The sequence below is a fragment of the Apis mellifera genome, linkage group LG1 (assembly GCF_003254395.2).
Source record: "Apis mellifera strain DH4 linkage group LG1, Amel_HAv3.1, whole genome shotgun sequence".
Lineage (NCBI taxonomy): Eukaryota > Metazoa > Arthropoda > Insecta > Hymenoptera > Apidae > Apis > Apis mellifera.
The window spans coordinates 11,692,298-11,703,718 of record NC_037638.1 but is presented as its reverse complement, the minus strand read 5'-3'; the positions used below and the strand labels follow the sequence as shown (position 1 = coordinate 11,703,718).

At 21.4% G+C, this 11,421-nt stretch overlaps 3 protein-coding genes across 7 annotated transcripts; 1 reads left to right on the top strand and 2 right to left on the bottom strand.

Moving 5' to 3' along the window:
• Positions 1–461: 461 nt before the first annotated feature.
• On the top strand, positions 462–2,340 carry LOC726264 (mitochondrial carrier homolog 2). 3 transcript variants are annotated; one of them, XM_006569528.3, is made up of 7 exons: positions 462–773; positions 852–936; positions 1,136–1,301; positions 1,425–1,580; positions 1,665–1,839; positions 1,911–1,978; positions 2,055–2,340. In XM_006569528.3, the coding sequence occupies exons 1-7, from the start codon at positions 672–674 to the stop codon at positions 2,248–2,250; spliced, it is 948 nt and encodes a 315-aa protein (XP_006569591.1). In that variant the 5' UTR covers positions 462–671; the 3' UTR covers positions 2,251–2,340. The 3 variants fall into 3 exon arrangements, with proteins under 3 accessions (XP_006569591.1, XP_006569592.1, XP_001122019.2); XM_006569529.3 differs by having other exon boundaries at positions 484–773; positions 1,425–1,562; XM_001122019.5 differs by having other exon boundaries at positions 484–773; positions 1,425–1,562; positions 1,653–1,839.
• A 3,541-nt stretch (positions 2,341–5,881) lies between these two features.
• LOC552473 (USP6 N-terminal-like protein) lies at positions 5,882–9,945 on the bottom strand. Of its 3 annotated transcripts, none has more exons than XM_006569531.3 (8): positions 9,627–9,839; positions 9,100–9,332; positions 8,705–9,028; positions 8,431–8,564; positions 8,195–8,355; positions 7,766–8,086; positions 7,531–7,669; positions 5,882–6,737 (listed from the first exon to the last, which is right to left on the bottom strand). In XM_006569531.3, exons 2-8 carry the CDS (start codon positions 9,252–9,254, stop codon positions 6,310–6,312), a joined length of 1,662 nt encoding a protein of 553 aa, XP_006569594.1. In that variant the 5' UTR covers positions 9,255–9,332; positions 9,627–9,839; the 3' UTR covers positions 5,882–6,309. The 3 variants fall into 3 exon arrangements, with proteins under 3 accessions (XP_006569594.1, XP_006569593.1, XP_624849.1); XM_006569530.3 differs by having other exon boundaries at positions 5,886–6,737; positions 8,431–8,618; positions 9,829–9,945; XM_624846.6 differs by having other exon boundaries at positions 5,886–6,737; positions 8,431–8,618.
• Positions 9,946–10,742: 797 nt separating this feature from the next.
• Positions 10,743–11,383, bottom strand: LOC724678 (histone H2A). The gene has a single exon (XM_001119899.5). It carries the CDS (start codon positions 11,242–11,244, stop codon positions 10,870–10,872), a length of 375 nt encoding a protein of 124 aa, XP_001119899.1. The 5' UTR covers positions 11,245–11,383; the 3' UTR covers positions 10,743–10,869.
• Between the last annotated feature and the right edge of the window lie 38 nt (positions 11,384–11,421).

Below are 11,421 nucleotides of genomic sequence, written 5' to 3'. Positions count from 1 at the left end.
AACAATCTAGAAAAATAATTTTTCAATTTCTCTCGATAGAGAGCGCTATGAACAACATAATATCAAATTTTCAAAATTTAATAAATCAATTTCAATAATATGTATATTCAAAAATTATATAATCTAAATATATTTATAATTATTTCTTAGAAGTAATATTCAATATAATTAAATTATTATTTTATATATTTTATATAATTATCATAAAAATCAATATATTTTTTAAAATTTAAAATTTTATCTTAATTTGAATAAAAAAAATTTAATTTAAATGTGATAATTTTAAAAATTGATCTTATTTAAATTGATTTAAATATTTATAATATTCAAATTTAAATGTATACATAAAAATTAAAATAACACTAATTGGTTACGTTATTTTTTTTTTATTATATTAATGCACTATATTCATCTGTTTCCGATAATTATAATCGAGTTTCATATCTATTAAAATTATAAATATACGATTTGTTTCTCTTGGTTCACTGTCCTGGAATATATTACTGACATTACTCAGCTTCTAGATGCGAAAGACAGTGAATATGTATTCTTTTCGTATAAGATTCGTATAAGCTTCCATATATCGAGTGAAGCTTAATTATAACTGTTAATCAAAATCGTGAAATATATATACAGCATTGACATATCGGTCAAATAAATTCCAATTAAACATGATACCGCCAAAAGATGAACCGTTATGGTCTGATATCGCACTTCGTATGTTAATGAATACCGTTTCACATCCCATTGAATACGCTAAAGTTTTAATACAGGTAAAATATGCACAGTGGATAAAACCTGGATATTAAACCTTCATCGGAAGCTCATAATTTTTATTTATAACGCAACAGATCGGATATGAACCGATTCCACCACGACCAACAACTACTTTATTTGGACAACCGGCTTTAGCTCTACCTAACGTATTTCAATACGGTAAGTAATTTTATTTATTTAAATTTTTTTTATTCATAGTTTATATTATATTATTATTTATTTTATTTATTTTTATTAATTTTTTTATTTACAATTAATAGAAATTAAGAATTATTTTGTTACAGAAAAATGCAATAAATAATATATTAATATTTTTTTTATAATTAATAAAATATTTCTTTAAATTATAATTTTACAGTTAGGTACATAAAAAATGTAGATGGATTTACTGGCTGTTATCGTGGTCTTATTCCAAAATTATGTGCCTATACTATGAGTGCAGTAGCTTTTGAAAAAACTTCTAAATCTATTAAATTTAAAGATGAACCAAGTAAAGAAATTTATGATTGTGATTTAGAAGAAAGGTAAATATATAATATTAATTATTAATATTATTAATATATATATTTTATCTTTTAAATTTTATATAATATTATATATAAATATATTTTTTTTTTAATGATATAAAAATACACATTTTTTTATAGTCAGAAACATAAAAAATATATATATGAATTCATAAGAGACCTGATTAGTAGAATGATTGGAATCATAGTTAGTCATCCATTAGATGTCATTGCATTAAGAATGATGGCACAATTTGTTGGTGGAGAAACAAAATACAAGTATATAATTAATTTAATGTAAAATATATATTTTGGAATTAATTATGAAAGTTATTTCTATAGTTATTTTTTTCTTTTATGCATTAATAGTGGATTATTTAGATCATTTGTGGAAGTATATAAAGAGAATGGTATCATGGGATATTATGCTGGATTATTGCCTCGCCTTATTGGAAATGCTGCTGTACTAATGCTAGTCAGTTCATCTACTTATGCTATTGATAAATACATTATAAGTGATCGCGAATTAAAACCATATGCTGTTTCCACCATAAGGGTAAACAAATTAATTAATTAATTAAATAAAGCATATATATTATAATAAATATTAAAACTTATATTTTTCAGTTTATAGCAACGACAATTACATACCCATTTTTAGTAGTGTCACATTGTATGGCAATAAATAATTGTGGGTAAGTTAATTAAAAATTTAAATAATTTTTTATTTATTTTAAATAATTTAAAAATTAATTTTATAAATTTATTAAGGTTAATTGCTGGTCTTCCTCCACAAATGCCAATTTACAATAGCTGGTTAGATTGCTGGTCTCACCTTTCAGCTACCAATCAGTTAAAAAGAGGAAATAGCCTTTTATGGCGTTATTATACAGGACCACAAGTGATAATTAATGGAAAACCAATACCCATTAATAAATACAATTTTCATTTACAAAGCACAACCTAGTAATAAGATGTTGCATTTATTTGTATTTGAAAGACCAATAGAAAATCACTTTTGTGCTATGTACTTTTTTTTAAATTTATTGCTACAGTATATTGTTGCATTTATATATTCCCTTGAATTGATCCTAATTCTTTTTATCAAACATTAATTAAAAATCTTTTTTTTTTTTGATACAATATTGTATCAAAAAATAGAACTTATACAATGATATACAATTGATTATATAACAAAATAATTAAATATTATGTATTAATATATGTATTATATTAATACAAGTATTAATAAGTACAGTTACTATTATTAGATCGACAATTAATTTTTGGTATGCAATAATGAAATTTAAATTACAAAAATTAAATTTAAATTTAAATAAAATAATGTCTTTCAAAAAAATATGAAATAGTAATAGTTACAATAAATAATTTCTTTGTATATTTATATTACATTTGATAATACTTGCTCAAATATTATTGAATTATATGTGTCTTATGTATAAAGTGTATAAATTGATGTTATGTTACTTTCAAATTCTAATTTTATGTAAAGTAACTGTCTTCTTCAATAAATGACTTTTTATAATATTTGTACAGATAAATATAAAAAAATAAAATTAAGTTATATAAACAATATTTGTTTCATTTTCATTTTAAAAATTTTATATGTTCATTTTAAAGATTATATATATTAAGTACAATAATGGTTTTATAATTTATAATATATTAACAAGTTTATAAATTATTTTTGTTGAAAGAATTTTTATACATTTATTAACAAAAATTTGAAAATCACAATTAAATGATACAAAGTAAAATTCTTGAAAATAAATGATACTTAATTCGATTCTTATTATTTATTATTTTGATCACTTAAATCAAAATACAACAGGCTATTAGGCATCAATAAATTTACACAAGTATTGTATTATTGAATGTGTCTTTCTAAATATTTTATGACTATACTACAGCCTATTAGATATACATCATTTCTAATTTTGTATAAAAAAAATATCAACTTGAAATTCAATTCTAAATACATATGTTTCATTAGATATTATATTTGAACTTTAATTTACTTATATAGTGTAATAATGATATGAATGTGAATATTGAACAAAATCATAAATATATTTTTTTAATATGTATCTTTACTTTTTAAATTCTACACTTAAATAAATCTTGTACTGTAAAAATTTGAATATATTTAATTTATAATTTAAAGCTACTTTATTTTTTTTTTTTTGTTAATAAAAAGATTTACTTTACTAAAGTTATTATTAAAGAAATTATTTATTATAATTCATTTTTCAATTTACAAAATATAAGTTTATCTTTAAGAATAAAAGAAACATTAATTATTGACTTTAATACTTCGCATATTGTTATTATAATATTTAAATATTATAAGATCTTTGTTTTAATTTTTTATTTTAATTCTTTTATATTAAATGTTATTTTTGGTTTAAACTTATTTATATTTTTATTTACGAATATAAAATAATATCCTATTTCATTATTTTCTGATATATAAATCTGATTGAGTATTAAAAGAGATTTATATCTAAAATAATTTAAAATAATTTATAGAATCATAAAAAAATAAATTTCAAAAAATTAATTTATAAATTTTAAAATATATATTCGATATATATTCAAAATCTTTATAGCAAAAATTAAAACAAAATATTTGTTTATACAAATTAATTTTACATCTTGCATTATTAATATTAAATAATAAAAAAATTGTGACATTTTTTGATCTGCAAACATTCATATCATTTATTTTTAAGTTAACATTAAGAATATTTATATAGGCATGATAGTTTATATTAAGAATAATTATTAAATTTATATTTAGAATAATTATTATATATTATTAATAAATCTTAACAAAAAACTAAATTTTAATGCAAGTTAAAGGAATGCATCATTATATTCTTCTTTTTTTCTTGTTTTATTCATCATTAGATTTTTTGCATCTATATAATTCCATATCTTTAAATATTTTATATATAAGATAATCATTTTATTTTATCTTAATTCCTTGAAAATTTATATAATATAATGTCATGCAACTACAAAAAAATAATACTATAGAACTGTACATCATTTGGTTGATCTTCTTTACAATAAAGATTCAAACCATTAACATTTAATATTTATTTAACAAATATGACCTTATGCTATTAGATATAACAAGTGATTACTATCAGCTTTTTTATTATCACGACAATAATATATATTAATTTCGTATTTTATATACATTGAGGAATACTGTCTAGGAATGTTTTACAGAACCAATTAAGTATAAAGCATGTTTCGATTGTAATTACTTTAATCTAAAATATGTCTTTGTACATTTAAACAATAAATATACTGCATTAGAAGATTGTTCAGTATTCACATTCCTTGATAAAAGATTCTGATAAATATCTTATAAGTATTTCTTTCAGAAATCTCTTTCAAATATTATATAATGAAAGATTCCCTTTCTTTTTTAAATACTATGTATATACACCAACATATATCATTGATCAATATAAAAAGAAGCAAAACTTAAAATAAATAAAATACTAATATATTTTGTGGCAGTATATTAGTTAACTTAATATATTAATAGAATATAACTTTTAGGAGATATGATTATTTATCAATTAAATTTTCCATTTATATATTAATGCTGAAATAATATAAATTACATGTTATAAATTTATAATTGTTCCCAAAAGTAAATAATTAATAATAATCTAAATTATATATATTAAATGCTTTAGAATAAATAATATAAAAATTGTAATTTTATCAATAATATTTGATAATGTTAATTGATTTTATATAAAATCAATATTAAATATTTTGATATATGATCAAATAATAATTGTAATAATATAATTCTAAAGCAATATATATTTTTATATTAATTTATCTGTGATTATTGAAAGAATAAACTTCTATTAATGAAAATTTTTTTTCTATATTTGGGTTACAAAGGATATCTATAATGCAAAATTATTTATTTGTTAATATTTTTAGAGTATGGAACTTTATGTATATTTTTTATAATATAGACAATAATTATAAAAATTTTCAGAGAAATATACAATACTGAAAATATAATAATAATTATTTTTAAAGGATTTTATATGTTCATGGTAATAAAAATATCGATTTTTTAGAATTATATTTACTATGGAAAATTGACTCATATTTTCATTTTTATATATATGTATGATGGCCAATTTTTTAATATATCCCAAAATATCTTGTATATCCTGTTTTTAGAGAGAGAGATTTAAAAACATATACTTTAAAAATTATCTATATATTATGCTTAATGTTTTATACTCATAATATTATTATCTACTCATAATATTATCATATCTTATATGTGTATAATTATTCATATAATAGTTTGAAATTTCTTTTTAGATATCTTCTAAATATTATAAATAATTTTAGTATATAATTCGTTTTCATTTTGCATAAAGTTCCATCATCATTGTTTGAAACATAATTTGACTTACTATAAACATTATGTAATTATTTTTAGAATTACTTGACAAGTTATAGATATAATTTCATTATTTAAAATATCGTTGATTATTCGATTAAGAATAATATATAATATATTGAAAATAACAATTTTCTATTATACATTTCAAATTATTTTTGTTTAACTATAAATTAGGCCATCACAAGAGTGTAATAAGTTTCATTTAAGACAAATGACAATTACAATTATATTCATAATTAGTGCATGTAACATACACAGATTTCTATTTGAGAAAACTATTAAATTTACGTTGATATTTCGATTAGCTACTTTAGCAAAAAAATAATTATACATACTATGCACATTCATATGCACATTTAATATTCATTTTTCGTTCCTATCATAATTACTGTTTTGAATATCACCTTTCTATATATATATTACAATATAGATATAGATAAAACAAATAATAAAATTTTGTTTATCTAAATCTTTCTTTAATACTTATTCCAATGTCATGAATTGATTTCTGCATCATGAAATACTAAAACTATTGAACAAATAGGATAATTATTTTAAATCTAATTTGACTTCCGGACTTTCTAATGAAAAAGGTTTCAAATTTTCCACTATTGGTGTTTGATCAGGATCGACTCGTATACGGATTCTATTAGTTTCTAAAGATCGCGGAAGTGTACGTGGAAGATCATCTTTGTACGAACCAGATATAGGTGAAGTATATGGTACATAAATTCGTACAACATCTGGACTTGGTTGATGAGGTGTTGCCTTAGGTGTGGGTAAACCACCACTACCAGAGCTGCCATTAGAAATATTACTTTGAGTATCAAGACTATTGTCTAAGGCTTGAGACCGCGTTGCCGAACTAAATACAGAAAGGTCAGCTGTTGAAGTAACAGATGTATCTGCCAATGATCGGCGTGAACCATTAGGAGAGGCCCCATCGTCAAGACTCGGATCAAATGAAAATTTGCTTCCTGCACATATATATAAGTTTTATTATACTACAACATATTGAAATAAATATATTTTGATAGAATATTTTTATATAACAAGTAATGAAAGTAATACATTTAGCTTAAAATTATCTATAGAATTGTTAGTTTTCTTTATAAATAAAATATTAATTAATGACAATCAAATTTTACACGATTTTTATAATTTAATATTGTTACAAGAATATTTTGTAACATGCATTAATATTTTAGTCTTTTTTTTTATTTCCTTATATGAAATTTTTTGAATATTTTAAATAATCATAATTTATTTAGAATTATTTCTTATTTTTTATTATATAAACAATTTATCAATAATAGCTTTGATACAGTTTTAAAGACAAGTAAAGTTTTGTTATAATGATATTAATTCTATAATAAAATTTATTTAAGATTATACTATTCAAACATATTTTTTTAAAATTTTATATATAGATATATATTTAATTATATTTTTTTTTTATTTATATTTTTTGTGCGTGCGTATATGCATGTGTGGATGTGTAAGTATATGTATGTGTGTGTACTCACATATAATTGAGCAGTATTTTTTTAATATTAAAATTTTATCTTTGAAAAATTTTAATATTAATTTAAAAAGAAAATATTTTACAATTTAATATTATATAATATAATTGTATGATTATATATAATTATTATATCAATTTTTGTATTTTTATTTTCATTCTCTTCATCTCTAATAATTTTCTCTTATTTCTTATAGAAGGCATATTTGTGTTACTATATACTATATTTTTATTATATCATAACTCACCGCCAAGACCACAACTAGTTTGTTCAACTGGTGTTGTACTTTCTCTACCATCTTCAGCAAGAACAAGATCTCTACGTTGTGTTATAGATTCTCGCATTACATGTTGCGCTTCGCTAAATTCTTCAGTACGTCTTCCAACCTAAATATATTAAATATATAACAGAAAGTATTTTGATTAATTATTTCTATATATTAAATTTTTAGAATCTAAAATAGTATAAATAATATATATTACTTTGCTTGCAAATGAAGGTTCTTTAAAGGTACCAAATGGATATCGTGGTAATTCATGTAGTAATGGAGGACCTGGATAATCCAACTTGGCACGTTTTAATTCTTCCATACTACGTTCCATAATACTTATTACTGTATCATCGTCAAAACAGAAATCTTTTTCTAGTTTAATTTGCAAATAATTACAAAATTCATCTAAACTTTCCATTGGCATAAGAAAACGTTTATGCATTTTCATAACTGTATATGCCATAGCAGGTAAAATACGATCTCCATCTAATAAAAATATATCCCAAATTCGAAGACCAAGACTAACAGGTGTCTGTAAATAATTAATTATATTTAAACACAATATATACACAATACATAAAAATAAATTTTGAAATGTTTTAAATGTTTTAAAGCAATAAATTATAAAATATTTTCTTACCCTTTCTTGAAAAACAACGAAAAACCATTTTAATGCATAAAGAATAGAATCACAACCGCATTTATCAAGTTTTCGCTTCAATTTCGGCAAAAATTTATTCATAATTTTATCGTGATGTTCTATGAAACGATTTAATTTTGGAAATCCATCTACATAAAATCCTATAAATAAGTATATTTATTTAGTATTGAATAAAAACTGTTTCTAATATTAAATATATAAAACTATATTCAAACCATGCATGGTATATTTCTTATCAGCAAGTAAAACAGAAAGACCCCAAAATGCATCTTCTTCATCCATATATAGTAAAAGTAATCCAGCTAATACCGACATCCCTTGGCAATAACCCACTTCCATATTGTACATGCTATATGCAGCCAATACATAAAACATAGAACGTTGTTTTATACTATATCTTTCTCTGTTGAAAATGAAAATAAAAATTTAACATAACTTCTAATAAATATATATCAAGTTTTTCCATACTATTAATCATAATTTGCATACCTATAATTGATATGATCTCTATATTGTCTAGCTACATCAGCATCGATTTGTCTTATTTCTGTAGACCATTGACGCGCAAGTTGTAACATCTCTTCATATTTACCAGCTTGTTCTTTTTTTAAATTTTTAATACCCAATAACAATGCCCACACTTGACCACGAAATCTATTAGGAATCCCTTTATATATTCTGCGTCGTAATTTTTCCTTAGTTGATGAACTATCCCATTGTTTTGTCATCTTTTCCCATTTTTTTAATCTTTCCATTTCTACCCGATGAGTCTTAATTTCATTAGGATCTGGTTTTTGTGGCAAACGTTTATCACTAAAATATAAATATTAATAAATATTAATAAAAAATATTATTATTATTATTATTATTTTTATTATAATTACTGTATGAATCCATATCTGTCTGTGGTATGATATACTTCAAAAGTAGGATCTTCCCAAGGATCAATTTCTGCTCCATTTTCTCTACCACGGTCGTAGCAGCTAAATATTCTATCTCGCTCTGCAGCAGACCGCTTTAATAATTCTTCCTCATTCATCCCCCGTGAGAATTCGCAACCAGATTCTTACAAACATGCCGTCTTATTAAGAGAAGTCTATTCACTTTAGGCTATTATCTAAAATAAAAATAAATATTTATAATAAAATAGAAAAAAAATATTTTTATATTCCAAACAATTTCAATATATGAAATTTATATATATATTAAGAACAAAAATTATGAAACATTAATATATCATCTTTATCTCTAAATAAAATTATATTATAAAATGATTTTAATTTTGATCTTATAAAAAAAAATATTAAATATATTATAACTTAAAATTAAAATATAAAATATACTTTTTTATTTATATCAGAAGAAAGAAAATTTTTATCTTATAAACTTCATTGTTCTAAAGTTAACGTACCACGTATTGACAAGGAACAAGGTTATATACATAGAAATTAAATGATGTCTTCAATAATCGATCTAAATCTTATCACCAAAAAATTGATTGTATAATTATAAATATATCATATTTATAAATTAACTATCTTTCTTCGTTTCATAATATAAATATAAAATCATATTTGTATAAGTCGTTCAACAAAACTACCGTACATACTTACATATCAGTACTGCAACTTCAAGCCGGATTCGGATGTTTCCATTCTCTTTTATAAGTGTTACCAATATATTTATATAAAATAAATAACTTTGCAAAATTAATTTTGCTGAAACATATTATTATAAAATTTATATATTTTTTATTTTTATAATAATTTTTTTTTTAATCATTATAATATTTTTATGAAAGAAAGAATATTAATCATTCTATATATAAATATTTAGATATTAGTATATATTTCCATAAGAACTTTTATATTTTTAAAATTTAAAGAATTTATCTTCATATTATGTACATAATTTTCTATTTATTTCTATTTAAATATACCTATTTACATATTTATTATTAAATTTGTAAAAAATTGCAATATAATACAATAGTTATTTATAATTAATTTAAATTTACTTAATATCTATTGTAAAATATTTAATCTGTATAACATTTTGACAAATTTCAGTATATTATAAATTTACACAATATTAATTATAGATATATTTAATAGATATCAATAATAGAATATTTAATATTTTAAATCAAATTTTAAATTAAAAAATCAAAATATTGGTTATTCGAAAAATTCAAAAATTCTTTAAATAAAAAGTTATAAAAAAAAATTGTTTCCTGATAATTATAAAACTCATCACGAACTTTTATCTAATTTTAATTCTTAAACAATTTAATATATGATAAAAAGTTTTGTTATAGTAAAAATGCATTAGATTATTAATCTTTAAAATTATTAAAATAACAATTGTTTCATAACTATTATGAAATAAAATGTAAATTAATATATTAATGAATTTAATTAATGAAATTAATTTTTTAATTTCTTAAAAAAAGATTTAAAAATTAAAAGATTTACTTAAAAATGAATTTGAAGCTTATCTTATTAATAATATAAATAAAAAATCATGATAAATTGCGAAAACTCTTTGTTAAAATATTCATTAAAATATTAATTATTTTTATAAAACCAAAATGTTCCTTTGTATATAAGAATTTGTGGCCCTGAAAAGGGCCATTTTGTTATTTGACTTAAAATTTAAGCCTTTTTCTCTGTTTTTTTTGGTAAAAGTACAGCTTGAATATTAGGAAGAACTCCTCCTTGAGCAATAGTAACACCAGACAAAAGCTTGTTCAATTCTTCATCATTGCGGATTGCAAGTTGTAAATGTCTTGGGATAATTCTCGTTTTCTTGTTATCTCGTGCAGCATTTCCCGCCAATTCCAGAACTTCAGCGGCTAAATATTCCATAACGGCAGCCAAATAAACAGGAGCACCAGCGCCAACTCGTTCTGCGTAATTTCCTTTTCTTAAAAGTCGATGAATACGTCCAACTGGAAATTGTAATCCAGCTCTATTCGAACGAGACTTTGCTTTTGCTTTTGCTTTTCCCCCTTTTCCACGACCAGACATTTCGTATTAATGTTTCAATACAAAACGTTGCACAACACAATATGACTGCGTGATTCAACGAACAGATAGAAACTGTATTCTACCTTTATTTTCAGGTATATAAAGCTTTCGTCGTAGTTGCGTTCATCCAATGATTAAGGAAGAGTAATCTGATTGGCTTAAAAAAAGAAATGTTAC

Excerpts from the sequence above, each read along its gene's own strand:
- LOC724678 (XM_001119899.5), bottom strand. The coding sequence starts at position 11,244 with ATGTCTGGTCGTGGAAAAGGGGGAAAAGCAAAAGCAAAAGCAAAGTCT.
- LOC552473 (XM_006569530.3), bottom strand. The coding sequence starts at position 9,254 with ATGAATGAGGAAGAATTATTAAAGCGGTCTGCTGCAGAGCGAGATAGA. Across the intron at positions 8,619-8,704 it reads AGAGATCATATCAATTATAG|AGAAAGATATAGTATAAAAC; the intron begins GTATGCAAATTA and ends CATTTTCAACAG. Across the intron at positions 8,356-8,430 it reads TAAGAAATATACCATGCATG|GATTTTATGTAGATGGATTT; the intron begins GTTTGAATATAG and ends ACTTATTTATAG.
- LOC726264 (XM_006569528.3), top strand. The coding sequence starts at position 672 with ATGATACCGCCAAAAGATGAACCGTTATGGTCTGATATCGCACTTCGT. Across the intron at positions 774-851 it reads ACGCTAAAGTTTTAATACAG|ATCGGATATGAACCGATTCC; the intron begins GTAAAATATGCA and ends ATAACGCAACAG. Across the intron at positions 1,581-1,664 it reads AAGTATATAATTAATTTAAT|ATCATTTGTGGAAGTATATA; the intron begins GTAAAATATATA and ends TGGATTATTTAG.